Raw genomic sequence first — 27,884 nt, 5'->3', positions numbered from 1 at the left:
CATAGAAAACTACTGTTCCTCAAAATAGAAGTTGTAGGGGGAATAAAATCCCCGAGTAGCGAGCTGTTTTCCAAGCAGAGCTCCTGAGGTTTCATTTCCTGTCCTACAATCAGAGGGGACCCAGTGGAGCTCCGCTTGGAAACGTGGCCGCAGCGCAGCAAGGCACGGAATCGGAGGGGGCGCGGGGTCAGGGAGGGAGGGCGGAGGTCACTCATCCCTCAGATAGGTTTTCTGCTTTGGTGCAGGGCTGAACTGCACACAATTACCTTGTAGTTTGGGTTGAGGGTCTGTGAATGGAATTCAGGTGTTATTTTCATTATTATCATTTATTAACCAAGTATCCCTAAGAAAATTACAGTATATTTTCCTTTATCGCCAAGCCAACCTCCCTGCCCTTCTCCAAACAAAAAGTCTGGTACCAGAATCATTCAGGGGTCCCTTTCCAAGTGGATAACCTGATTCTCCCAACAGCTTTGAATGTTAAGTCAACTGACTCAATGTAAGGCGTTGTTTTTTGTTTTTTTTTTCATGTCTAGGGCGTCTCTCCCTGCTCCGCAGGTTTCAGTAGCTAATAGAATGGACCAGCTGTAGATGGAATGCTGGCGGACAGTGAAACATATGATGAGCCTTCTTCCTTGAAGGGATATGATATTCTCGTTCTTAAATTTTAAATACATTTTGGGAATATTTCAGGCTGGCAGCCCCTGGGAAAGAGGGGGGTGGGGTTCTCATTGTTTTGTCTGTTTCTCAAGACCTTCCAGCTTCCCCAGAGCACAGAACTCCTTTTGGTCACAGGTGCTGAGTCATGCATAGCTCTGTGCCACCCTCTTGCAGTGGGATGCTACCTGACCCATACGATAGCTGAGACAAAGAAAACAATGTTTCCTTGAGCTCCAGATGTGCACACATCTCAGCGAGGGCATGTTTTATCCCCCTCCCCCAATCCATTATACCATCAAAACAAGTCTTGTCTTACCTTTTCAAAGATCCACAAAATAAATATTTTCTTGGTTCCCAACCCCCTTATTGCCAAATAATAATTATAATATTATTAACCACAGAGTTCTCAGATGGGAACAGGGGCAAAAAATGGTCTGGTTGCAATTCTTGGGGATGAAAACAACATTAAAAAACAAACAGAATCACTGTACTTTCTATAAATAAGTGGGTCCTGGGAGTGGGGTTGGGTGACGGGCAGGCAGCGGGGTGCCCACTATTTGCAGACGAACTGGTCCACAATCTCCGTGCACTTCTTGCACTTGACGTAGCAGCACCAGTGGAACTTGCAGTGGCAGCGCTCGGTCTGCACTGTCTTGAACTGGTCGTAGCCGCGGCCGCAGCACATGAGCTCGCAGCCGTCCATGCCCTCGGACGTCTTGTTGCACAGGCGGCCCTGCGTGCCCAGCGAGCCGGTGCTCTCGTTGCGCACACAGTAGTCGGGGCTGGGGTCGATGTAGACCAGGTCCTGGGTGGTGGGCGAGTTGAAGCGGCTGTTGACCTGCACCAGCTTGCCCCGGCTGTTGAGCCGCATGGCCGCCGCGCTGTCATACTTCTCCTTCAGGGCGTCACCCACCTTGCGGAAGTCGGCCAGCTGCAGCCAGCACGTCTTGAGGCTGCACGAGCCTGACACCCCGTGGCACTTGCAGGCCACATCGGCCAGGCTGTACACCGTCTGCGGGGAGACGGGGGCAGTCAGCAGGGGCACCCACACCTGGGAGCCCAGACCCTGGTCACCAGCTCAGCCTGGGCCACCTCCCCCTTGTCCTCCAGACCTGGAGCCTTTTGTGGCCTTCTTTAAAAATTAGTCTGCAAAGTTAATCGGTTCTTAGCCCCTCGTTACACATCATCCATAATAAACTACCTGGTTTTGAATGGGAACAAGAAACAAAATTGTTCCCTTGGCTTCTTTTTTGCAGGGAAGCAGGAGACTGCCGTCAGGTGATCACCTGGACTCCTCCCACCAGCAGCCTGTGAGGGAAGAGCTCTACCGCCTGCATCTCAGAGAAGGAAAGTGAGGCCCAGTGAAGTGTGTTGCCAACCCAAGCACTGGGAAGGAGGGGCCACGATTGGAACCCAGGCAGGTGGGCTCCTAGCTAACACCATGGGTGCCCACCTGGTAAGAGGTCAGGGTTCAAATCTTTACTCACTCTTACTGTTTGCCCTGCCGTGGGGCGAGCCCTGTCCTAAGAGCCTCTATGCTCTTCCTCTCACCAAGTCCTCCCAGCAAGGTTGTAACCTGGGCAGGACTGGACGATGGCCCAGTGACGCAGAGAAGGTAAGTGGCCCAGATGGTCACACAGGCTGGATAGAGGGGGACCAGGCCTGGATCTCAGGCTGAGAGTGTCCACCCTGGACCCAGGCAGACACAGATTCTGTCCTGCCCCTGGCCCTGAATGTAGGCAAGGGCATCACCATTCTGGGCCTCCGTTCCCCATCTGTGAAGGGCACTGGGGTGGTCCCAACATCACGGCAGTGTTACAAGGGTGAAACCAAGAGATACTGGTTTGAGGTACTTAGCGGGCAGGATACAATCAGTAAACCTGGTCTGCAGGGTGACGAGGGCATGCTCCTGGGCCCTTGCCAGTCCCCCGGTGCTGTGCCAGTGAGACTCCCGAGCCGGCACGCTGCTGGCAGCGGCCTGTCAGGACCTGGAGGCAGGAGCTGTGAGAGGCAGGTCCTGCCCCCAGCAGCGACCCTCTCACTGCAGGGCTTCAGAAGGGGCTTTCTTCAAAGGGTAGCTCAAGCATACCCCCTCCACATGGAAGGTTTCAGGCCCTCAGCTAGTGTGGGAAAGGGTTTTGCCAATGTATTTAACCTTCACTCCCCTTTGAGGAGGATTGGAAGCTAGATTTTCGTTCTAAGAGTCTCATACGGTTTCCTGACCCAGTGTCCAGCTTTCCTCCTCTCACCCGTATGATCCTGGAGGAAAACCATCTCCTCTGTAACCTCATCCAACAGGATCAAGGATAGTTCACTGCTCCAACTATAACATTTCCAAAAAACCTATGTACAAATGCTCATGTTAAATGAAATTATATCGAATGTGCTTTTCCCACTCTCCAACCCCACCTGTCTCCCCTTGGAAGTCCCCTGACCTGCTCTTCTTGGTTGCTAAGCTCCTGTGATTTCTCTCCATGAGAGACATCTAGGAAATCCCCAAAGAAGGCTGAAAGCATCAGAGAGGGACACAGTGGGGCCCGAGTCAGCCATACCTCTGTCCTGGAGGCATTTGTGGTCTGAGACGCTGGGCGCCCTGCATGCAGATTAAGGTGATGTGTCCTGGATAGAGAACAGGACCAAGGTCCTAGGCTCCTAGAGACAGTGGGGTGGCCGTGCCCACTCCAAGGCCTGGGCTGCAGGGGGCAGAAAGTCCAACCCTGGTACAGGCACCCCAGCAAGGGGGGGGCCTCAGAAAAGAGAGGCCACACTACCCTGGAGCAACCACCTGACCCCTCAGGCATCACAGGTAAGATTCTACAGAGGTGAGTCCTTCCATGATACCCCCACATAGTCAAGATCAAAGTTGAGAAGAAACAGGCTACCTGGAGGGATGTGGGTTATCTTCCACTTTCCTATGTGCTTTGCTTCATTAGGTCTAGTGACTCAGTTATCATTTATCCAGCACTTACCACTGGTTTACACTGAACTCAGCCGTTCGGTTGAGCCTTATTAACTAGAACTCAGAAATGGTCAAGTATTGATAACAAGGTTCAGTCTACTGTATGACCCCAGTGAGTCCTCACAATAACCCCAAGCGACAGGGTTAATGTCCATTTACCAGCTGAACAGATGTTGCAATGGAGGCTCAGAAACAGAACAGGGTGTTAACTTAGATTTCTTTAATCCCCAAACCTGCAGCCCTTTACCCTCGAGCTGCAAAACCTTAGTTTTAGGAAAAAAGTGCCTGGACTGATAGCTCCATCCCCTAATTCTCTGCCCCTGCCTGAAAGTGGTTCTCCAGCCTCAGTTTCCCATCTTTCACATGAGGGTGTGCGGCCGGAGGGCTCTCAGGTTCCTTCCTGTCCCCTGGATGTTACTCTGTGATTACCATTTCTGTTCCTCACCCCAAAATACAGAAGGGTAAGATCTCTGACCAGAAAGTTCCTGGCACCTACCTTGGGTTCTCTGAAAAAATAATGGCCCTGGTTTTCAGTGCTGCCAAAGTTAGGAAAAGTTTTCACCCCTTCATTTTAAAGCAGCCATAAAGTGCCATGTGTTTAACCGCAGGAAAAAAAGGTCTTTTTAACTATTGTGAGGGAGCTTTTCACAGCCTCACCAGGGGAAGGAAAGAGTGAAATGGGGGGTGGGAGGTTGCTGCCTTGGGTGGACTTTCTCTCTGGACACTTCGAGGCCCTCTCTCTTCCCTCCATGGGCCTGATCGTCAGACCTACGAAATTCCACACGGTTGGAAAGTTTTCCTAGAAAAGCTCTTTTTACAAACCCTGAATCCATCAGGCCTGCTGTCCAAGGACACATGGAGGGGCACAGAGAGGGGAGGTAGGTAACCCAGGAGCTGGGTGAGTGCTTTCTCAACTGGGCACCTACTGAAATAAGTAACTCCCTCTCCCCGATTTAATCTTAATCGCAGCCACAGACTTGTTCCAGGGATGAGGGCTGCGAACCTAAGCAGCATGTTTAGCTCTGACCTGGCCAATTGCACTGGGGACTAATTAAAGAGGCGGAGAAAGATCTTTCTCAGGCCACTGCAGGCGCCTCTTGGCTGGAGCGGGCCATGGCGGGCTGCTTCCGCTCCAGGAGGCCTTTCTGGGGTGTGCACCCCTCTCCTGGGAGGCCTGTGGGAGCTGGTTGAGAGGCGCGGAGGGACAGAGAGGAGCAGGCAGGGGGAAATAGACCGGAAAAGCTAGGAAAGGAGGCGGGGACAGGCAGAGAGTCGCAGAGACACAGGGAGAGCCGGGAGCCCGGCCCCTCCCGGTCCGGCGGGACAGACACTCACCCGGCGGCCGGCCTCGTTGTTATGCAGGTTCATCAGGATGCGCGCGCTCTCGTACGAGCCCTTGGCGTGGATGCGCTCCCGCTCGCGGGCGTCCACGAACTCCTTGGCGAAGCGGTAGCCGTAGTCGATGTTGTCGCCGCAGCCGCCCCACAGCCAGTCCCGCGGCAGGTCCTTGGGGCGCGCGGCGCGGCTGCAGCCGCAGGTGGACAGCTCGCCCTCGCGGCAGGCGCGGCTCATGGCGTTGACCACCCCCGCGGCGCTCACCGCGTACGTGAAAGCCGTCTCGCGGCTGCCTGCGGGCGAGGACCAGTCAGCGGGCGCCCCCCCACTCCGCAGCCCCGGCCGCGAACACCCCTACCCCGCTCCTAGAGGGACCCAGGCCCTTCTCCCAGGGGAAGGCGGGAGATACCCTCCTCCCCAACACGCAAAAACAACCCAGGAGAGTATTAACACCCACCCACCCCACCTGTCTCTGCCATTTCAGAGCCCAAGGCGGGATGCTCAGAGATTGATTGTTCTCTACACCTCTTCTGAAAATAACCCAAATGCCTAGAAAAGAAGTCGCCAAGGGAAGGAAACACACAATTGCGGTAGACTTCTTGACACTTATTTTAAACGTTTGTTACTATTTTCATTCTGAGTGACCTGCAGGACGACGGGAGCACAGAGGCTTAGAGCCTCTGAAAGCCCTAGGCCCCCAGGGAAGCCAGACACTGCAGCCGCCCCTTCCCTTCCGGCTCCTGTGGCCCCGCTGGTAGTAACCTGACTTCCCCTTCCTCCATCTGCAGCATCAAGTCTGACTCAGAACAAGGCTCCTGACTTCCCCAGAGGGTATTTCTCAACGGGTTCCTAGAGAGTTACAAATGAAATTCTCGCCTCTTCTCAGTTCCCAAGTTGACCGGCCTGATGCTTCTCACTCAAGAAGGTGAGTGTCTTACTTTCACAACAGCCTGCTGTTCTTTAATGTCACTTCTGCGATTCCCCAGCAGCCTCTGACTCCAAGTGTCAGGAAAACAACAAAAAGGGGGAAAAAATACAGTCTTAAGGAGAAAAGAAGAAAAAGGTTCTCCTTCCCTAAAGCTTGTAAAGAGTATCTCCCTGTCAAACAGTTCCATAGGAGCCCTATTTGTATGGAGAAAAACAGGGGTGAGCATAGACTACCTTAATTTCCAATTTCCACTTGTAGCACCTAGAGACAGTTCTACTGGAACAAGGAGCCAATGAATGAAACTGTGATCCTGTGAGGGAGAAAGGGTTAATACCCGGCCAGCTGAAGCTGGGCCTGGGGGCAGGGGGTGATGAGGGGCGCCTCATTTTCCTCAGCTATAAAATAAGGGTATTGAACTAGATGCCCAGGGGGGAAAAGGCCCCTTCTGACACTGGGATCCCTGTACCAGGATCAGTTTCTCTTAAAGAGCTTGCTAACAATTTTTTTTTTTTTTGGTGGGGGTAGGGCATCACAACAACAGCTGACCACAGTACTCAAGGGCCATCCTGCAGGAGGGTGGCTCTGCCAACTCAGGGAACCTGCAGACCGCACTTCCTTTGGGCTTCTGCCCCTCAATCTGCAACCACTTGTGACTCCCCTCTCAGAAATGGCGATGGCTCTGATTTACCAAATCTTCCCTCCCACATTGTAAAAAATGAATAACTTGAGGAGTGTGCTGGTGGTTGGCAGGAGGATCCAGAAAGTTCCTGTGGGGGCGTTCCATCTATCTAGTTGAATTATCAAGGCAGAGAACATCAAGGGAGTGGTGAGAAATGAGGAGAGCAGACAGATCCTAGGGAGTGATCTGAGGATTAACACTGATAGTACAGAAAACCCTGTGGACGGGAGACTCGTTGAATACAGAGGTAGCTTGAGGAAGAGAGATAAACCATCCTCTGGAGACAGAGGAAGTGAAAAAACACTGTCCTGCATACAGAGAGCATCGAAGCGATTTTATACAAAGCACGACAATGCTATCTTGACCATTTACTTTTTTTGCCCAGAAATCAAACCTGGTAGCAATCTCTAAGCTAGTTGGTCACTGCAGGGAAAACGTCAGCATGAGAAGTGCTCTTGGGCTGCAGCCTGGGGACTCAGTCAATCCTGGAAGCAGCACTGCATCCGGTGACAGCTCCTCCCTGAGAGATCAACCTCTCCTGTCCTCACCCTCTGGGAAAACGGCGCCTTTCTTACACATCTTTTCACAGCAGGCAAACAAAGACTAGCCAGAGACAAAAGCTGGAAGGAAAGACGAGCATGATGAAAAATGAGGAAGTTTTCATAATGAAGAGGCGACTGTGTACAGCGCCTGGACTGGCCTCTCGAGAAGGTAGGTGAGCGCTTGGGGGTGGCAGCCTGCGTCTCAGACACTGGCCCCATCACTGGGTCAGATTCTCAGGGAGGAGAACCTGCCTCCACGTACGTCCCTGGTGAGCTCCATGCTCTAGAGTGGGCACCCACACACTTAGCATCAAAGGGGTTTCAAAATGTCCCTTAGCTCATTCTCATCTAACAAACCCTAAAGTAGAAAAGTGAAAATGAAGTAACTTTTCCACCCTTGGGGTAGAGTTTGTGTTCCTCTTCCATAAAAATCTATTCTGATTTTTCTTCTCTCCATCTCTCTCTCTTTTTTAAGGCCCTGTTTGCGTTCAACCATGAGCCACCCACCAGCAGCTCTCTGCTCTGAGAACTCGGACACCTGAGGATCCTTTGGCGAGGAGGGCCTCAGTGATGGTAGGATCCAGGAGGGCTCCCTCCTCTGGGGCCATCACGAGCTTCCACTCCTGCCTACTTCCCATCAACCAAGACGGTGCCACACAGCCAAGGACCAGAGAGTCTGCTTACAGGGGACAATTAAACACAGGCCTTTGTACCAAGGGTTCTGCTTGTTCCCTGAGGAAGCAGGCTCTTTGAATCTTGGACCACATTTTAAATAAATCTTCAGCAGAACTCAAATCCACTTAGCAAATGATAGCTTATTCTGAACATTTTGGCCCCAAACAGGCTACATACAAAGAGGATCTTAAATCAAAGCTGTGTTTCAGTGACTACACAGAAAAACAGTTCCAATTGCTGTTTTCCTTCCTTGTTACCATCAGAGGTGTACGATTTTCACTAACTCATACACATGGGAAAAACTGCCCCCAAAGTTTGAGAGGAAGGCAGATAGAGGGAACACATAAGACAAAGGTGAAGAGAAAGCTGAGAAGTTTCTGTGATATAGCTGACAGATGTTTTTGGATCACTCACAATATCATCAAAATGCAGGAGAATTAAATCTTCACTACACCCCGAGTTAACCACGTAAGGCAGCCCATATTTTGGGAAAACTCCTGTGTTCCTGAAGCTTAACTCCTAGATTCAAGTCCCAGAATATGCATTAGCACATTTTAATCATTAACAGGAAAGCTCTAGGAGGCTCTGTAGGCTGAGGGTGCAGACCGTTCTCCCATTCAGTTAGAGGAACGGCTTCCAGTCCTGTATTATTTTAGTTTATGAAGGCGCTTGGCTCAAACATCCACTGACAACTCTTTTTTGTTCTCAATGAATGCACTTTTCAGGATTTTTTTAAAAAGCATTTTATCCATCCGTGACGGATATTAAGCCAACTTTTTATCTTCAGTCAGTATAAATAGTTAATTGCTTTGATAAATTGCTTATTTTAAGAGTCACTGCAGTCATATTAATTATATGGGCTTGTTTGCATAAAAGTAAGAGACCAAAAATATTCACTAGCAAACACACAAAGGACCACATCTGTCAGACTGTAGCCTACGCTATTCAACCAAACCAGAGGCAGACGGAGTTTCCACATTCTCTGCCTTTAGCCCAGTTTTAGGGCCACCTTCTCCCTGAATAGAGTAACAAGTTCAACAGCACATTTAAAAATAAAAAGAATTGGACTGTGAACGATACATTGAACACTTTAAAGTTTCCAAGTTGCCCTTCTAAGCAGGTGTTCTTATATCAATGGCCAACTCACAAATGTAAATTGGATCACTTCTAATTAAAATTCTTCCTGGGACTAAAAGTAAAGCATCTAACACATATATCTCGATAGATAGATAGCCTTAGGAAACATCTATATTAGGAAAATGAAAATCTTACTTACGTCCAGCTCATCCAGCATTCTGCAAGATGGCAATTTTCAGTTTGATGCCTGGGCCATCTGAATTGTGGCTTAGGTTAGGAAGCTTCTAACAGTTAAGAGTTTTGAAGTTTGAGGACAGAAATGACTCAGCTTTCCCCATCTACTTTTGTGAAACCAAAATAAGTGTTCTGGTACTATTTTACACAAAATGGTTTTTAGGAAAATTAAGTGATCAGAAAAATAAAGGTGTCACTGATGCCCACCCCCTCCTGATCTAATTCAAGAAGTCCCAAGCCGCCACCCTGCTGGAAGAGTCCCATCAGCTGAAGCTTGTCAGTAACACTAGAGACGACGTTTCCTAGGAGAACAGTTTCTATGTATTTAACAATATCTGAAACGGTTTCCTACCGATCTGCATGACCCTCCCGAAGACAGAGGTGTTATCCACGGTGCTGCAGTTCCACCTCCGGTGTCGGAACTGATACTGGCACTCCTTGATGCCCGTCTTGGCGCCCTCTCCGATGTACTGCATGTGGTCCTGATACAAGTGGCAGAGTTTCTTCTGTCCTTGGGAAAGTCCTGCCAGTTGGCTGCAGAGAGGCTGCGCTCCTATGATATATACTTCTGACATCTGAACAGGGTTATTCATACCTAGCGACCTAAAAAGGGGGGGAGATGTGCATTCAAGATTTACGTGAACTCTCAAGGTGGGCCCCCTGAAAACATGTCAGCAATACAGAAGTTTAAGCACACAGATGCTTTTTCTCTCCTGCTTGTCCTCATGACAAAGTATGAGACGGGCTTCATAGAACTCCTCTGTTTAAACTCCACTCAGAAAACGGAGGCATTGTGTAGCCCCCATCCCGCCATCTGGCTTCTCAGCTAGAGTTTTCACTCCCTTCCTTGCCCCTCTCTGCCATATACCTGAACCAAAATTTCTGATATTCCACACCAGAAAAGGGGGTAAAAGGCAGTCTTGGGGGATGGGCCTCTGACATGAGAGAAAATGACTCACTTTGCCCCACAGATTGGACGGATCTGGCTTGAAAATGTATGAATACCGAAAGCAGACACAATTCGACACGGGTAGGAGATAGCAGTTCCTTTTGACTGATGGAAGAACAGGAGGACAAGTACACAGACGGAAGAAAATTCACCCTGTTCTGGACATTTTAAAAGGGCTCCTTATGTGACTGTGAGGGACCCAAGACAGAGTATCCAGGGAACAGAAGTCATGTCTGACAGAAAAACGCTGTTCATTTACAGTAAAAAAAAAAACCAACCCAGAACGCCATCAAAAATAATCCTCTAGATATAATGCAGTCTACCCTCGAGGCCCCTACCAGCAAGAAACCCGCAGTTAGGGACATTGAACTATTTCACGGTAACCTCTTCTGATTAAATTTCAAGCCCCCAGTACTTCCCCACTTGGAGTTTAGCTATCTTCCTAGTAACTGCCTACCTCAGACCCTGAAGTTTAGTAACCTCAAGTGACAGAAAATAAATGTTGGAACTCACTTTTACTACCTAGAGGTAGCAAAAAGCACATTTAATAGATAGGCTTACAATTATTAGAGAAGTGAATTCTGGTTTCCCTTAATTACATGATATACTACAAGCATAATCTGAACCTCAAAAAAAAAAAAGTTAAATTTATAGCTTCTATTCCCTATGGAGCTAAAGATAAGCTTCACAGTGTTAAAAATTAGCAAAAATTTTAATTCACAAAATTTAAAGAAAAATTTGATTTAAAGATACATATATATGTTCATATACACACACATATATAAATATATATATGTGTGTGTATTGCATAAATGCACTCAAATAATTCACGACTGAGAATACTGCAGCATCCATTATACAATACAAACGAATCTTAAAGTAAAAGAATATGCATATAGGATAAACTTACCACCAAGAATTAGCTTCTATTACAACCTGGGCGAAGGAGAGAAATATGGCCAAAGCCATTAGGAAGAACTTGGAAGACATTGCCCTTCCAGCCGTCCCCCAAGCAACTCCTGGGCTTAATATTCCAATGGACTTCTGGAGAGGGAAGAAAGGAGCAGATGTTTATTGCCTCTCAGATAATTTTCAAGCATACAAGTTTAAACAACGGAAGCATCCGGGATCTCTCAAGTTTACTGTTGATTGACTGCGCTTCTCCTCCTCGAGTTTTTTGATGGCAAGATATAGGCAGTTTCTTTTTCCAAATTAATCCACCCACGCAACCTCACCAGGAAATCTGATTTCGCTGGGATCCTGCGCGCGGGGCACGCCAGCGATTACAAACATGTCTCAATGCTGTTGAGTCAAAGCCCCGGTGCCAGGCGCTGCCTCCTTCCTGCTTGCTCGCGTCCTGCACCCCCTCGCTCCCCTCTAGTTCCGCGCTGCGCTGAGTCCCTCCTCGGGAATTCACTCGGGGACCCGCTGCCACCCTCGTCCTCTCCCCGACCTGGGCCGAGCAACAAGTGGAGCCGGAATTAATTCCATGGGCGAGAGGAGCGCGAAGGCGAGTGGAGCGCGCCGCCGGCGGCTGCGGAGGAGGCGGGGTGGCCGGCGCGGGGGTGGGGAGTGGGGGCAGCACGCGGGAGGGAAGGGCAAGGGGTGGGGGGCGAGGCCCCCGGGAGCGGTGCGCGCAGGAGTGCCCAGCTGGGAAATGCAGCTCTGAATGAATTAACATCATCAGTTTCATAATCAGTTTACGGCTCCGGGGCTAGCCGCTTCCATAGCGGGAAAGGAAGCCTGGGTTTCCTTAGAACGCTCTTCGGCCAGTCTGGAGTGGGGAGAAGGAGATGGGGACGCACAGGGCATAAAGGGTGGGCGAGCTGCTCTCCCAGCGCAGGAAACCGGAAAACAGTGCCCTCTCCCTGCCTTCGGCCTCCGCCTTGGAGTTTATCCCAGAGGAGGGATACACCGCCCCCCCCCCCCATCCCGGGTTGCGCTGAGGCGAGGGGCTCCCTTCCCGGCCCTCCCCACAGCGCTCCCCCAAGATCTGATTTTCTCAGTCCCACTACCGCTCCCTCCAGTCCCCACTTCTAGCAGCTGCCACGGAGAAAGGGGAAAGGAAGCAGAGGGGACTCCAGTTTCCTTTGGTCCTGGTCTGGAGTTGATCATCTCGCCATCGGGGCACCTTGAGCGTGGTCTTGAAACTCCGCTACCCCACCCTCCAGCCCAATTCTGACGCGGTTGGGTCAGTCCCCAAGATGAGGGTGCAGGGCGAGGCCCGGGCCGGTGCGAAGGAGCCGCCGGCTGGGCCAGAGATGCGCTGGCTCCCGCGCCTCGGCCGAGTCCCTGGATTCCAGGGCGCAGAGGGCCTCGGCAGCGAAGGTTCCCGTCGTCAAGAATTTCGGGGGCAGGGGGCCGCCATCCTCCCCACTGGTGACCTCCACCTGTAGGCGGCGGCGGAGCGAGACGGCGGCGGGTAGGAGGAACGAGTTTCCAAAATCCCCTTTTACATCTCTGATAAGAGTAACCCTGCCGTGCTGCGCCACCCTCTGCTGCCAAGGGAGCCCCTTCCTCGGAAAAAGGAAAGGTGGACCTCCTCCAGGCTGCAGAAGGGCCTGGGCTGGAACCGGCGCCAGAAAAGACTGGGGGGACCTAGGCAGCGGTGGAGATGCGAAGGGGCTCAGGAGCGCGCCCCAGCTTTCCCTGGCCAGCCTCCCTTTTGGCCCGGATTCCTTGGGGCTTCTCGAGAGGAAATGCTTATGCGGTCCCCAGTGCCCGCCACCCAGGGCTCCGTGCCCGAGGCCCACTCTTCCCTAAAACGTCGCAAAGCTGGGGGGCGCATCCCGCAGAAGAGAAGCCTGGGGTTTCCCCAGCCCAGGAGCGAGAGAGAAGGCACGGTCTTCCTCCCCACCCCCGCCCGAAGTGTCAAGTTTCCTACAGGGGAGGGGGTGGCTCGCGAGGGCTGCCTTCTCGCGCGGCCCAAGCTTCGAAGTCAACTCTCCCATCGGGGGCCAAGGCCGCGCGAGTGCACACACTCATACACACTCACGCTCTGGCACATTCACACACTCACTCGTGCACAGACACACACGCTCTCCGACGTGCTTCCCAGGCGGAGGCAGAGACCGCGCTGTGCCGCGCGCACTTCTCCAGCTTTCCGACGGGCGGGGCGCTCGGGGCGGGGCGCGGGCAGCGGAGAAATTGATAACAGATTCCGCGGATTACTGCGGATCTCTTTGTTAGAGGAGAAGCCACACAAACCGATCCCACTCTCGGCCCGACGACCTCGGGGAGAAGCCACTCGTTCACAGAACTGGGGCCAAAGTGGGGGCAGTTGGCTTCCGCGACGCGGGTCTCTAAGCCCCGGGCTAGGGGTAGGCCGGAGGTGTACCGAAGGGAATCTGCCGGGAGAGCCCCGCGAGTCGCGTCTCCACTTAACCCGCGCGCTTGCCCGGAAACATCTTGGCCCTCTTCCCGCTCCAATCCCCCGTGCAACCCAGAAAAGGCCCCACAAGCTTAAAGACTGAAGGAACCCACAGCCAACTCACTGATACATCGAACTGTAGGGTAAATGTCCCTGCCTGTTTACCAAGAGAACTGATCCGAAAAGAGGACAAAATAAGACCTCTCCGGAGACCGTAACACCCAGGGTAAAAGTTCTGGGCAGAAGCTGAATTCACCGAAGACCGGGCTAAAAATTTTGAACAATTTCAGGGTCCGAGGAAATCGACTTTGTAAGGATACTTGGGATCTGTTTCTAGTGCGCGTCAGAGAGGAAGGCTGCGGGCATTTGAGAGGTTCAAGCGCAAGGGAGGGGTGAGGCGAGGGTAGGGCGTTTGCGCGCCCTTGTTTCCAGCCCCAGAACAGATCCACGTAGAGTCGGCTTATACTGTCTCTCCTCCAAAGCCTTCCCACTGGATTAAAAGTGTCCCTAACCCTTCTTTATCAACTGGTGTGCGGGCTCAGAGTCCTCTAAACCCCGTCACGCGAGTTTAGAGGACTTTGGGGGTGGCAGAAAGCCTGGGAAAGCACACCCAAGTCGGAGGCCAGAGGCCCCTAAAAAGAAATTCCCTCGAGGCAGGGAGAAAATTCTCGCCCCTCAGCCACTGGCGCTACCTCACTCGGTCTGGGCACCCCCTTCCACTTCACGTCCAGCCCCAGCCCCCAGGCCCTAGTCTCTGGGAGCGGAAATGATGGAGAAACTGGGAGAAGAAATTAGATTGACCTGGGCTCGCGGTGGTGAAAAGCAGAGGAAACTCTTTAAGAATGCCAGCTCTTAGTGGGAGATAAATTGTTTTCCCCACTTCATTCTCTCCTGAAAGCAAGGAAACAGAGATGGAGAAAACTGCAGGAGAAAAATTCATTGGCAGGCACAAAGTTGGGGAACGCGGGGAGAAGCAGGAGGAGATGGTGGGCTGAAAGGAGGTCCGCTTTGGGGGAGCCCAGGAGGAGCCCATGTTCCCCTAGGCCTCTAGCCTGGACGCAAGAGAGCTAGAGCTGCCCCTAGCCGCCGGGATGTGTCCAGAGCGCCGAGGGTCGGAAGGGGTGGGGGAGCCGAGAGAGGAGGTGGAGGAGGGAGTTCCTTGAGCCCAAATCAGTGCAAGGAAGGTGTGCAGCTTCTGACTGCCCTGACTTAGAAGGGACACCAAGTCGGGTACCAGGGAGTCTCCGAGGGAAGGACAGTGGCCAAGTCTAGTTCTCTTGCCGGCCTCACCTCATCCATCCTCAGACAAGGTCTCCAGACTGCAAGACAACTCTCTGACATACACACACACCTGCGTATGGGGGGGGGGAGGAGGAGAGAGAAACATCACTTCTACCTTCCCACACAATAAGTCTAGCCTAGCTCTCTAGGCACAGGCTCTCAACTCTGTCCCAAAGAACTGTTTGTCGGCAGGAAAGAGAAGGAAAATTACAGAACGCTTCAACACCCATTTTTCAGAGGTGGTTTCAACTTCACTTTTTAACAAACAAGAAACTGAGGCCGAGAGAGAAAAAGAAGCGCTGGTCCTCAGCTACAGAGAGAACCAGTGAGGGCGTCAAGACCAGACCCGAGACTTCCTAGGGGGACACTCCTGCTCCTTGCTGTGCCCGGGAGAAGGGGTACCAGCCCTTCTTCCACTCGCCCAAGCCCCATTCGCTGGGTTGGACACTTGGCCCCTTACTAATGCAGCATGTCCTTACTAATGCAGACTAGTGCAGCATGTCCTCTGGGAGCCTCCGAGGGGCCCTCCTGGGAGAGTGGGACCTGGCGATCCGAAGGGATGTTCCTGTAAAGCCAGAGGTGGGAGCAAGAGGCGAGCAAGCTGCCTGCCCGGCCAAGACAACGGCTCCAAAATGTCCTACCTCAAGGCAGCCAACAGGGGGCAGCCGGCACCGCACAGCGAGAAAGAAACAGGCAGAGGACTAAGCTGAGCTCTGGCAGACGGTGCTAACCCCTTGTGCACCAGAGCGCTCGATTGAGTGGAGGGAAATGCAAGGGACTCTGACCAAGCCTCCTGGGGAGGTAGGGTCTTCCTTTGTGGCACCGGGCCTGGCTGAGGCTATAGTATGTGCGAGACCCGAGAACAACTGGCCCTTTACTCTCCACAACATGCAGGGCACAGGTCCACACACTTGGACACACAATCTCCACTGCCTGCACACCTTCGGCTCCCCGCAGAGTTTGTCTAAAAGAAAAATCTCTGCATCTGGCCGGAGCAGCCTTGAACGTTGGCAGGAGGGCAGCGGGTGAGGAGGTATGATCCCACCACTGACTCCAAGTGACTTCCAAACAGCGAGCTGTCCATTTAAAGAAAGGAGACGAGAAGGGGCCCCCATGCCAGAGTGCGATTGGAGAGTAAAACAGGCCACGGGGTCTCCAAGTTGTGGGTATTTATAAACTTATTTTTTTGGGGGGGGGTGCTTTAGGAAACATCTAATTCCAATCCCAAACTTATTTTCTAGAAAACTTAAAAGAGGAGAATCAAGAAAAATGAAAAGAAGGATCGAAACCTGGAGGACAGACAAGAAAAATTGTTTGGAAAATAGCTAGTTATACTGCAGGAAATGTTAACTTTTCGTAAAAGTGAACTCTCGGTGACCCTCGGAGTGTGTGACTCGGCTTTAACATACAACTGACAATTAAAACAAACAAGAGTTCACAAACTGCCCCCCGCCCGCTCTCCCATCCTGGAGGCCCAAATGTTTCTAAAGGACAAGGAGGATTCCGCGCGGGGGCCCGGGGTGCGCTCTCCCAGCGGACCAAATTAGAGCCACCACCACCAGCCCTCCCCACCCCCATCACCGCTGCAAAGTGAGGAGCTCACCCAGTGGCGTTTAATAATGCTAATAACACGACCCCGATCCCCGCGCCAGGGTACGAGCTGGCCCCCTGCCAGGCACTCTTAAAGGCACAGGGCCTGCTGTGCTTGGGTTCCCCGGCTGCTACGAGCTGGCAACCTGGCCTCTGGCAGCAGAGGGCGAGGGGTACGAGGCTCAGGAATAGTCGGCTCCTGGTCTGGCTTCACGGTCTCTCAACCAAGGAGTCCCCTTCCCCTTTCTGAGCCCCGGCCACACACCCTCTCGGGGTCCGCGCCAGTGGGCGCTTGGTAAATATTTGTTGAATTGAATCATTATCCTGTTACTGAAATATACATAGTAAGCTACACTTGAGTTTCTCAGGGCAAAAGGAAAGTCGTCCGCGGACCTCTCTGTTTTTCTGCTATGTTTCTACCCGACTTTTTATCCAAAGTCTAAAAAAGTTTGCAGAACTTTCGATGGGACAAGAGGAGGTCTGTCTCCTGGGAGACCGAGGTAGTGCACGGGGACTGGGGGGAGGACGAAAGGGTAGGGGTTTCTGCCAGCTACGCTGGGGGTTCTAGCGTCCCCAGAGGTAGGAGAAATGGAGGGGGATAGGGAGAGGGTGGGGGGGGGGGTCAGTTAACTTCCAAAAGAAAACAATGTAAAGAAAAAAAAAAAGTGACGAGCGTCGGCGGCACACAGAACACCTACCTTCATTGCGAGGGGGAGGGGGCGCGGGGAGGAAGTCGCCACCAGAGCCGAAGAATCCAAGCGGAGCGGCCTCGTTAAGCCTGCGGAGACGATCTTGCGCAGAGCTGCGGGTTCCTCCAGGGCTCGTCCGGCAGGCTCTGAGGACTGGAGCCTAAGCCGTCACTAGCGTTCGAGTCTGGGTGCCCGAGCCAGAGTAGCGCTGAGATGCGCGCGGGAACCGAGGGGGCGCCGAAGTCCGCCTGCCGGCAGCAGGAGCAGGGCCCGGCCGGCGCGCAACAAGGGAGCCGCGGGTCCGGCGAGGGCGCGCAGGCGACTGTTCCTCGGCGAGGCGCTCCCTCTCCAACGTCCATCAGCGACGGCGGTAATTAGGGCTTTCCAACCCCAAATGTGGGCGTGATTGTGCAAAAGACTTTACAACAAATAATAAAAAAAAAAATTCTTCACAAGAGGGTGAAAAAAAAAATGCCCCACAACTCAACTCTGGCCCGGGGCGGGGGGTGGGGGAGGTGATCTCTGCGCCCAGGTGCCTCCGGTTCATTCACACCAGGATCCTGCAGACTTTTGGCGGCTCACGCCTCCCGATCGCCAGCTCCTCCTCTACGAGTCTGAGGCTGTTGCCGAAACGTCTGCTTCCAGGCGCTGATCCTGCGGCCGCGAGTGAGTGTGTGGACGTCTGTGTACACACACAGACACACATCCAAACACCCCCCCCACACACACACACACGCGCACTGCAGCTTGGGGGGGCCACAGAACAATCAGATGCGCACGGGTTTTTCTCCTGGAGATGCCGCTGAAAACGCTCCAGTAGTCATCCGAGCTGCCAGAGTCAGCGCCAACTTTTGTCCTTTCATTTTAGGGTTTGACAAAAAGGTGGGAGCAAACTGGTAAAAGTTGTCCCTGAAAGTTCTGCCTCTGGTGGGTTCGGGGACGATGCGCGACTGCCCCCGGGGGAGACACCGGTTCCCCTTCCCCACCCTCTTCTTTTCTCTTCTGGTTAGTCCCCCTTTCCCCCCGCCTTTCCAGGGAAAAGGGCGAAGAGGCGCGAGGGCCAGGGGCTTCGCGGAGGCTCTTCAGCTCCGGCAGTCCATGGCCGGCGTGGCTGCCCACCTCCTCGTTTGGTGCCGGGGCCGGAGGGGCGGGAGAGCGGGCAGAGGGCTGCGGGCGGTCGGGGTCCCGCAGCGGCGAAGGAGCTCGCTCGGCAGAGGCTGCACGGAACCGGACTCCGGGCGGCGGAGGCGGCGCCTGGGAGCTTGCAGCAACCTTCCACGCGATCCTGCGCCCCGCAGACAGACTGACCGACCGCAGGGACCGCGTCCCCCCCCCCCCACCCCCCAGCCCTCCTGGCCAACTGCCTCCTCCTCTCCCTCCCTCTCTCCGGACTCCTCTTTCCCCTGGTGTTCTCAGGGAAAAAAAAAAAAAAAAAAAAAAATTAAGTTGCAGAACCAAAGGCGGCTGGAAAGAGAAGGGGCGGGGGGTGGGGGGGGTGGATGGGAGGAAAAAAAAAAAACCCAACTTTGCTTTTGCGCATGCGTGGTGAGGCCGACCTATGACAAACTCCGCAGGATTTTAAAGCCGTACCACAAGCTGGGGTGCAGGGGGGGCGTCGGGATACACTCCCAGCAGGAGCCCCCTCCTCTTGGCTTCCCATCCCCCAAGCATCTGATGAAAGAGAGAGGTCCACTCCTTAGCCGCAGCCTGACCGCCGCCTGGCGCTCTGCTCTCCTTCCAAAGCCGCCTACCCGCTGGAAGGTGAACCCCAACTTCAGCTTGGACCCCTTGGCTCGCCTGTCCAAGGCTGCTTGCACTGGGCTGCACCCGGGCTGCCGCCATGCCACCGAACCTCTAGGAGGACCACCTCCCCATTCTTATCCCTGGGGGAGGGTCCCTAAGCCCCCGGGCTGGAAAAGCGGGGAGGTGCGCAAGTCCTGCACCGCCCCCAGTGTAGCATATTTGGGTACTTGGTGCGCGATTGAGCATCTGGCTGTGATCCAGTGCATCTAGAAGGGACCCGTGGTCCTGCCGGTTGGATCTTGACTGGTTCCCAACCTCAGGTGAGAAGCCTGCAAAGTTCGGCAATATCGGGTTCCGCTGCAACTTCCAGGCACTTCCAGACACCTGTGGTTTGGGGGGCCCTGCTTGGGCGGGGTTGCCGGATGTGTCCCCTATACCCAGTACACAGTACGCCAAGGGCGCCACCCAGGTAAACCATGCCTCACACTGGAGCACAGTTACTCTTCTCAGCCCTCACCATCCCCAACCGAAGGTGGAAGGGACACCCGCCCACATACACACATACATTCCATTTCCGCGGTAACTCCAGCGTGTACTTGACCTTAAGGCAGGTACTTGGGATGGTAGCTGTTTGTTCTTTCCATCCTCCACTCCCATCTCTGGCGGACTACCCCAGGGCATCGCCGCCCGCGCTTCCCAAGTCCCTTCCTGACCCTGACTTGTCCTAGCTGACTGCCCCCCTCCAAGGCCCTGACCTGCTGGGCGCTCCAAAATGGCAGTGTGAGGCTCGCTTCGTTTCACCAGGGGTGCGCACAGACCTAAGGGCCGATGCACGTTTACCTTAGATCCCCTTGGGACGCAGCCCATTCACCTGAATCCCCTTTCCGCTAGACCTTCTCTAGGCCTTGACCACTTGGGGGGCTATTTTCCAATTTACAATATAGCCTTAGATCTGCCCATGGGAGGGAGGGTCTAAACAAAGAGGGGTATCCTCTCGGCATGCCGCCCCCCTTTCCACCCACCCTCACCCCGCGCAGCGCGCCGCCCCCGCCCCTCGCAGTTCCCTTTCCAGTTCCCTGGCCCAGCGGTTGCAACCTGGCTTCTCCCAGCCGTGGGGAGCACACTCTCATCCCAGGCAGGCGCCCCAGTGATGCCCCACAGACCCAGTTCACCCACCGAGGCTCTGACAAGTGGCCAGAAGTAAGCTGACTAAGAACACAGTTCCCCTGGTGGGGGTTGTCACCCAAGTGCTGGAGGCTGATGTTTAGAAGATCCTACTCCCCAAATTTGCCCCCCACATACCATCAATCCAGAAACACCAGCTTCCTCACCATAAACCTCTTTTTTTTGGGGGGGTGGCTTATTATATTCTGAATTATCTGAACAATTGCCTGCTTCTCTCCTATTGCCTTTGTTAGTGTGTGTAGACACAGCCCCAGCACTTTTATTTCCTGCTCTGCTGTCTTTTCTCTCCTGGAGAAGACACGAGAGCTGGGTTATGGCTGAGTATAAACTCTGAAGTCTGCAGTTCCAGTCCTAAAATTGCCACTTTCTAATTGTGAAACCTTAGACAGTCATTTAGCCTCTCAGAATCCTCTTAAACACACACCTATGACAACAATAACAAAACTATTGATTTTGTTACAATATAAACAAACAAAAACCAGAGAAATATAATGACCTTGCCACACAACAAAGAAAAACAGAAATATGATGACCTACCTGGTAGGAAAGCAGTGAAAATGAAACAGATGACCTTGAAAATCTGGGGTGCAGTGATAATGAACAGTGGAGCTCATGGAGAACTTAGCAGGGGTCAGGCAGCACACAGGGTACTCATTACCTGCTCCTCTACAAAAAGCAGCTCTGAAAACAGGTTTTCAAGCTCTTTTGGTGGTGAAACTGGACCTCCTGTGACAACATCATTTAGAGTCTCAATTTATCCCAGTTGAAGTGAATGTTCATACTTTTCACAGAAGAAATAGGAATGGTGTTGGGTTACTGGGTACTTCCCCAGACCTCATGGTGGCTATTTGCAAACTAAATTATCATATGCCCACATTTTATCTTTCAAAAAAAAAAATTCTAAAATTTCCAACAAATCAATTTATCCCCAAGGAGTTCAGATAAAAGATTGTGAACTTCATCTGATGATATTAATAATGTCTGTGCTGAGATTATACCCCCAGAAGGATGCAATAAGCTCTGTAACAGTATTTTCTACAGCTCTCCCTCACTCTACTGCTCAGAACAGTACCTGGTACTTAGTAAGTGCTTGGTAGTGTTTGATGAATGATCTGATGAATGCATGAATGGATGAAGGAATTCTTTCCAGGGGAAAATGTCAAGGGAAACCAACTGTGAAATCCACTGTGAGCCTTCAATCAGGTTCTCCTCTGCAAAGCGGGCCCTGTGTCAGCAGCAGCCCCACCATGGGTGTTGGTCAGTTTGGCTGGCAGACAGGCAGACAGGCAGAAGCAGGGAAATGGAAGCCCCTTCACCTCCCTCTTCAGATATTCTTGTCTCACCTACCTCCAGTTTGTGCAACTCCATGGTTTCCCTTTTCCAAGCATGTGTGCATTTGGGTGTGTGCATACAGATTGAGTCATCTGCAGACACACTGGCAAGGCATCGCCATACCCCACTCATTAAAAATGCTTTTGAGCCTGTGGAACAAATAAATCAATAATTTTTGGCTGCTCTCCCACCAGGGTTATTTCACAAAGTAAAGTGTGAGATAAGGAATTTGTGAACGATCACATCCCCGTGCCGCCTTTCTCAGTGGAAGAAAGCAGGGCTGGGCTGTCATTCTGGGAAAATCTACCCTCCTTTTATGCCCAACAAATAATATTTTACGGCCCTGGGTTTATGGTGGTGTTTTAATGATCCGCTGTAGAAAGCGGTTTTCTCTCCAGTCACTAGAATTTGTCAAGAAGGGCTGGAGGCCATAAAAAAGGGAAGGGCCCCAGGGACAAACAGGCTCTATCTTCTGAAATAAACTAATAAAGATTCCCGAGATGTTTACTCCTCCACCTCAGAGTCAAGACCAGCCGGGCAGCTGGTGAGGGGCCCACAGATGGAGCACTAGACAGGACAAAGAGGCCGGAAGGGGCTCAGGGCTCCTCACCACCACATGGCCACAGTCAAAGGAATACCAGCGCATTGTGTTACCACTGGGCCTGGGTGGGAGGGCGTGGAAGGGGGGAAGCGGGGAGACACTGTGTGACACCCAGCAGACTGAGAGTCTCTCTGAGAACCTTGGGCTCTCCATTTGCTGGGCCTGATCACAGTTCTCTAATTTTGAGCCCTCTTTATAGTCATTGGTGCTTTCTGTGTGGGTGTCAGGGGTATTTGGGGGGTTGAATAGATGCTCTTTTTTTTTTTTTTTTGAGTTTTACAAGACATCAAGGTCAAACAGACCTGAGTCTGAATCTCAGTTCTGCTTCTTGCTGACCTGGTGACTCTACAGGGGTCACCTTCCCCTTCTGAGCCTCGATTTTCTCACCTGTAAACATGGAACATGTTAGGAATGTTCTCACAATTGAGATCATGTCCAAAAGGCCTCTTTCCAGATCTGGCCATGGAGAAGATGGCTGCAGTGATTTCAACACAAGGAATATGCATCCCTGGGTCTCTGAGTAAAATCCTGAAACAAATGAGTTGCCTGAGGAGGGTATGGATGGAGGTGTGGGAAGAGAAAAATATGGGATAAAATTATATGTGATCCGCTGGGTCTGTGCAGTAGAATTCAATATGGATGAGGCTGATAAATGCTGAGATAACAGTGAGTAATGAATAATTGTAATAATTGCAGGTAACATTTATTGACCTCTTATTATGTACCAGATACCAGCCCCTGTCTGAACTCTTTAAATTCACTGCTTTGTTTCATCTTTACTATTTCATGAGGGTAGATCTTGTTATTATCTGCATAATATGGAGAAAAAGAAAGGTTCAAAGAGGTCACAATTTCTATAAACCCAAGCTGTTCTAGTGTTCAAACCCAAGAGTTTGATCCCTGGTAATCTGACTCTAAATAACAGAGGCTTAACCACTGTACTTTACCTGTAAATAATGAGAAACCTATTTGTTTTTTTAGTTATCTCCCTGGTTCCCCAAATGTGTCCACACTTTTCGCCTTGGCCAGCTCCACAAAAGGTGTGCCTTAGTGGGAAGAGTCTTTCCCTGAAATATTCTGATTCATTTCACTGTACCCCAAACATGAACACCTCTGGAATAAGCCACACTGAGGTCCCCTGCATTGCAGGCGGATTCTTTACCAACTGAGCTCAGGTAAGCTCCATAAGCCACACCAGGAAAGCCTGATTCAAGTCCGGTTCACTTTGATGGATCTGTCAAAGACGGGTCCTTATTTCACTCTCTGACTTGCTAGGGAGCCATGACTTCCCTGCCTTCATTCCAGCAGCACCATCAGCAACCACAGCACCCACACTCAGCAACTCACCGTGAATTCTGACCTTGTCTGGACAGCGTCCTTTGGATTCCCTGCTCTTTGCAAAGGCCTCAGTCTGGTGTTCCTCCCGTGTTAACCCTGAAGCGAGGGATGAGGACATGAGGGCTCACTCTCCCCAGTGAGGCTCAGATCACATCACTCCCCTGCTTGAGGTCCTGCACGGACTTCCCAGTTTACCAGATAAAGTCTAAACATGGTGGCCTGCCTGCCAGCTTCACTGCAATGTGTCCTCTGCACTTACTGTTCCCTCTGCCTGGAAAGCTGGCCCTCCCACCCGGGTCCCCTCATTCGGGTCACCACCTCAACACACGCATTAACTTAAGAGAACCCCTGCTCGCCTGGCCAGTGGTTCCCTGTATGATTTTGTTGTTCTACCCTGGTCTAAAATGATCTTGTTTCATCGGCATGCACGTTTGTTTTCTGCTTCCCCTTTCTAGAATGTAAGCACCAGAAGGGCAGGGGTGTCCTCTCTCTTTTCAGACTGTATCCACCATTGACTGGCTGAGAGAAAACGCTCAGAATGAATGAATGGCCATGCTCATAGCCGCATAACTGCTAAGCAGCGGTCTGAACGTTGATAATCTGACTCTAAATATTAGGGGTTTGATATTGTATATATACTTTATCTATAAAGGCAAAACTATTCTTTAATGTCTCCCTGTTTCCCCAAATGTGCCCCCCGCTTTCCCCTCTGACCTCTCCCATGTAAGGCTTACCTTAACTGGAAAGAGTCTGATAAGAGAAATAGTTTCTTGTGAAGAAAGACAGTATTCCATTACTTCCCCTTTTGCTATATCATTGCTTTGGAAAGGCGATTTTTTCCTTAACTGGCATTTTCTTTTAAAAGGCAGCTGGCATGGTGAGTCTTGTTGCCCATTCCGCATTCTCTATGGGCCACTGCACCTCTTGATTCTGGGTTTAGAAGAATATAGATTAACTATTTGCAGTAGAACCCAAGTCCCTTTATTAGCACATAAGAAGCTGACTTTCTCTTCAGAGAGGAGAAAATGTTGAAATTTTATTGTTGCCTTATTTATTTATTGGTCACAAATTTCAATATCATGTACCTAAATCTGTGCATTAGGGTTTAGAAATCTGATTTGGTTACACTCGTTAAAAATTACTTTTGTTCCCAAACAACCTGTTACCCAGCCCAACTTCTGGGTATGTCAGAGCAGGTTTTCAAATTCTTCAGCTAAGTTCCTTTCTCTGGAAGGGAAATCTAGAAAAGTGCAATTATTTTTCAAAATTTTTGGACTTTAGCATGCGGTGAAACCAGCTAGTGGAAGAATACAATCTCATTAGAACGGCTCATCTACAGATTCAGCTCTAAGCAGATTCCAGTGTAGCTCAAATCTGTTCTTCCCAGGTAAGAAGCAGTGAAGAGTTCCTTTCAGGACCACCAAGAAAGCCTACCTGGAAGGTGAGTGTTAAGATGGACTTTGCCTGAAGAAGAAAAGTACACTTGGGCATCTTCAAGATTGCTTAAGAATAGGAACATCTCTTCTTGTTATTTTCAGCTGTGTGACACTTCGTTTTTTTAATTTCAAACCAATGATGGAGAAATTTTTTTAGTAAGAAAGAAACATAATAGCAACATATCTAAATGAAAGGGACAGAATTTTACCATTTAGTCAATTATTTGGTATACCAACCTATGCAAAAAATATCTAGGAAGCTGAGGCATATTTTTTTTATTAATAACTTCTCAAGAATGTTCTGACTCATCATAGCAACTGCACATCTTGCTGAATTTTAACCAGAGTGACTCTGACAAGATTTTTTCTTCTGTGCAAATATCGTTGACCTCCTTAAAAGCAACCACAAATAATTCCAAGTAGCAGAATGAAATCCCAAGTTCTTTTAATTTTGTATACATTGCCACTATAATCATCAGTGCTCAATAAAGTGACACTGTTATGACTTCTCAAATCTGTCTCAGTAAATCAGTGAATTTTGGAGAAAAGCTTCTTTTTTCCACTTAGTTTAATCTGTAATTCAGTGATCTATAAGTGTCCGTTAAGGTCAAGTGACAATTCATTGACTTTGAAATCATGAGAAACACTCCTAGGGCCAAAGATCCTGGTGTCTCCAAATGTATTTAAAGTAAGTGGTTTTGACTTAAGCAAAGATTTCTACTTAACCTAGAAGAAAAGCAGTCACTCCTTGGAAATACCACAGAATTCAGGAAAGTGAAATGAATAATGGCAAAGGATTAGATTTACCTATTCCAGCCTGTCCATATATCTACCGAGTATATACAGGAACATGATGGCTCCACTCACGTGTCATCCATGGACAGCCCTCCTTTCCTCAACCTAGGAGTATGATCCTCTCCGTCATGCAGACATGTCATAACAGAGATTACTGGGTATGTAAGCACCATGCCGCCCTCATTCTGCATGCTCAATTCAAGGATGTTTGAAAATATCTCTTTCTATTTGAAGACAGAACTCGATCCATATGGTGGCATCATCTATTTTAAAATTCAACAACAGAAAATAAAAACAAGTCATAAATTTAGATCATCCATTTGTTGGGAATGAATTGCAGCTACAGAAAACAAGTCAAATATCAGCTTAATACATATGGAAAATAGTAGCCATAACCATGACTGAAAAACTCTTCATTCATTCATTTTTTACTCATTCAGCTAATACTTACGGTTCATCTACTGTGGATCATCAACTATTCCTTTAACAAGCATTATGGTGCGTCATTCATCACAGCAGTAGTGTATGTTCTGGGTCATGTTATCATGTTGGTTTGTTCATTTTAGTGAGTAGGTAGTCATTGAGCACTTATATTAATCATTAGAACTGAACAGGCTCTAGAATAAGAGGGAGGCCCCCTAAATGTGTCTGTAAACATATCTGTTGTTACTGCTGCTAAGTGAAGGCATTGGGCCTCTGGCCTCTTAAGAGCCAAAGTTCAACATTAGGGATCTTTTCTCTTGCTGGCTGGCTACCCTACAAGTTCCAGGGGGGTCCAGCAAGAGGGAGGGGTTTACTTGGCCTAACGGGTCGCCATCAGAAGACAGGCCTTCCTACGGCCATGTAATTGCCGGGGCTCCCAAGCACTGTGGACTTACCAGAGGCTGTGAGCACAGACGCACACTGGCCTCTGTCACCTGAGACTGGCTTGACATTGGGGGAACTTATAAACTGTCTCTCTTCTACAGTCTTGACTACCTATCCCCTGGGAAACAGAATTCCCCACAATTCTGTCTTAAAACACTCACTCTTGTCTGTTGTAAGCATTTTACAGACATGATATCGAGCCTGACCTGAAGGCTGTTATTATCCTGATGTCACAGAAGGGAAACTCGAGCTTGGAGCAGTGAAGCATCCGGCTCCAGGACACAGCTAGGTAGGGATGAGTCCTGCAGATCAAGAACCCTGATTGGCTGTGAATGTGGTTTCTGGGCAAGGGGTTGGGAAGTGTCCCATGACATAAGCAGTGTTGAAAATGAAGGTGATACAGGAGTAAGCAGTGTCCTAAAATGGAAACAAAGGAGACACTGGCCTGACCTTGTTGAAGCCTTTGGATCCAGCCGTGCCTGAGGCCCATCTTAACCTCCTCACCTTTCTTTTGTGAAATCAGTTTGAGTTGGGTTTTGGCACTTGCAGTTCAAAGAACTCTGACAATACGACAGTGTTTGGTCATTTTAGGGAAATTAATTTTTAAGTTAGAAAGGCAAAGCCAGGTTTAGGGTTAAAGGATACCTGTTAGCCACTGCGGTTTGGACCAGCCCCCTCAAAACTAAAGGAGATGTGATGTGAGACCGTCCTCAGGTTCTCTTGAGACAGAACATCTTGACATCTTGTCAGACCAGGAAGAAACCGTGGGGGTGGGCGGGTGAGCACAGATGCAGGAATGCTGCGGGGTTGGAGGAGAATGTGCATGTGAGTCAGGCGAGGGCCCTGGGAATGCTCTGAGGATACACGCTGGGGTCTGGGTCAGGGAGACTATGTGAGGGGGTTCTCTTGGAGGCCAAACACTCAGGGCTGAGGGACAGGTGGTGTAGCCTGCGACCTATGCCAGCATCTCCCAGGACACCTGCCTCTGACATACGTGGGAGTATCCGTGAGGAAGTCAACAATTGTCTTTTAAAAGTAGACCCTCGATTTCTAGGGTCTCATTGATGCTATTTCATTTGGAAACATACATGGTTTAAATAAATTCATCATTTGAGCATTAAAATCCACTCAGGGGAGAGAAGGAAGGAACTCAGATTCCTTCTGCCCATTAGGGATAAAATGTGAAATAACTCATTTCTCCAGGTGGATTTGTCGATTTGCTCTACAGAGAATACTTCTTGTAAGCCTCCCACATGCCTGGCACTTTCCTACAGGCAGGGTTACAGAGCTAGGCAAAAACAAGATCAAGTTCTTGCCTTTATGGTGCTTATATATCTTCCCTGCCTAAGAGATCTTCCTATTACATGGTAGTGAATACATTCATTCTTTCATTCATGTAATGGTTTTCTATTTATACTAACTTGTATAAATACACATATTATATATGACAAAGTGAAAGCTCAGCAAGCAGGATGTTCCAGGAAAAAGCTATTCTTTGATGATAAATTAATTGTTTAGCAAACCGAGAATGTACGAATTAACATGTTAAACTCCTGCTATAACTCTAAACCTCCTCTTTTTGTTACCTTTGTTGAAAAAAGGAAAATCTTCTTCCTCAA

The 27,884-nt window shown here is 50.4% G+C and overlaps 2 protein-coding genes across 7 annotated transcripts in view; one reads left to right on the top strand and one right to left on the bottom strand.

The window, feature by feature from the left end:
* LOC145519897 (uncharacterized) overlaps positions 1–7,898 on the top strand; it is a 347,803-nt gene extending 339,905 nt beyond the window's left edge. Inside the window, exons 28-31 of the mRNA XM_081524944.1 lie at positions 1,917–2,081; positions 5,743–5,879; positions 7,151–7,272; positions 7,579–7,898. The gene's annotated coding sequence lies outside the window, so the exon portion shown is untranslated. The remainder of the gene's footprint in view (positions 1–1,916; positions 2,082–5,742; positions 5,880–7,150; positions 7,273–7,578) is intronic.
* Positions 311–27,884, bottom strand: WNT5A (Wnt family member 5A). 6 transcript variants are annotated; one of them, XM_081524938.1, is made up of 12 exons: positions 27,852–27,884; positions 25,471–25,661; positions 24,602–24,787; positions 23,902–24,097; positions 23,177–23,263; positions 22,217–22,357; positions 21,244–21,377; positions 20,434–20,622; positions 10,949–11,082; positions 9,442–9,692; positions 4,955–5,247; positions 311–1,672 (listed from the first exon to the last, which is right to left on the bottom strand). In XM_081524938.1, the coding sequence occupies exons 9-12, from the start codon at positions 11,026–11,028 to the stop codon at positions 1,214–1,216; spliced, it is 1,083 nt and encodes a 360-aa protein (XP_081381064.1). In that variant the 5' UTR covers positions 11,029–11,082; positions 20,434–20,622; positions 21,244–21,377; positions 22,217–22,357; positions 23,177–23,263; positions 23,902–24,097; positions 24,602–24,787; positions 25,471–25,661; positions 27,852–27,884; the 3' UTR covers positions 311–1,213. The 6 variants fall into 6 exon arrangements, with proteins under 6 accessions (XP_081381064.1, XP_081381063.1, XP_081381066.1 ...); XM_081524937.1 differs by lacking the exons at positions 20,434–20,622; positions 21,244–21,377; positions 22,217–22,357; ... (3 more) ...; positions 25,471–25,661; positions 27,852–27,884 and adding an exon at positions 16,978–18,431; XM_081524940.1 differs by lacking the exons at positions 20,434–20,622; positions 21,244–21,377; positions 22,217–22,357; ... (3 more) ...; positions 25,471–25,661; positions 27,852–27,884 and adding an exon at positions 13,058–13,112.

The sequence above is a fragment of the Giraffa tippelskirchi genome, chromosome 9 (genome assembly GCF_054371585.1).
Source record: "Giraffa tippelskirchi isolate mGirTip1 chromosome 9, T2T-mGirTip1v1.2.pri, whole genome shotgun sequence".
Lineage (NCBI taxonomy): Eukaryota > Metazoa > Chordata > Mammalia > Artiodactyla > Giraffidae > Giraffa > Giraffa tippelskirchi.
Note: the sequence above shows the minus strand (reverse complement) of the source record. Positions and strands in the feature narration are given on the sequence as shown.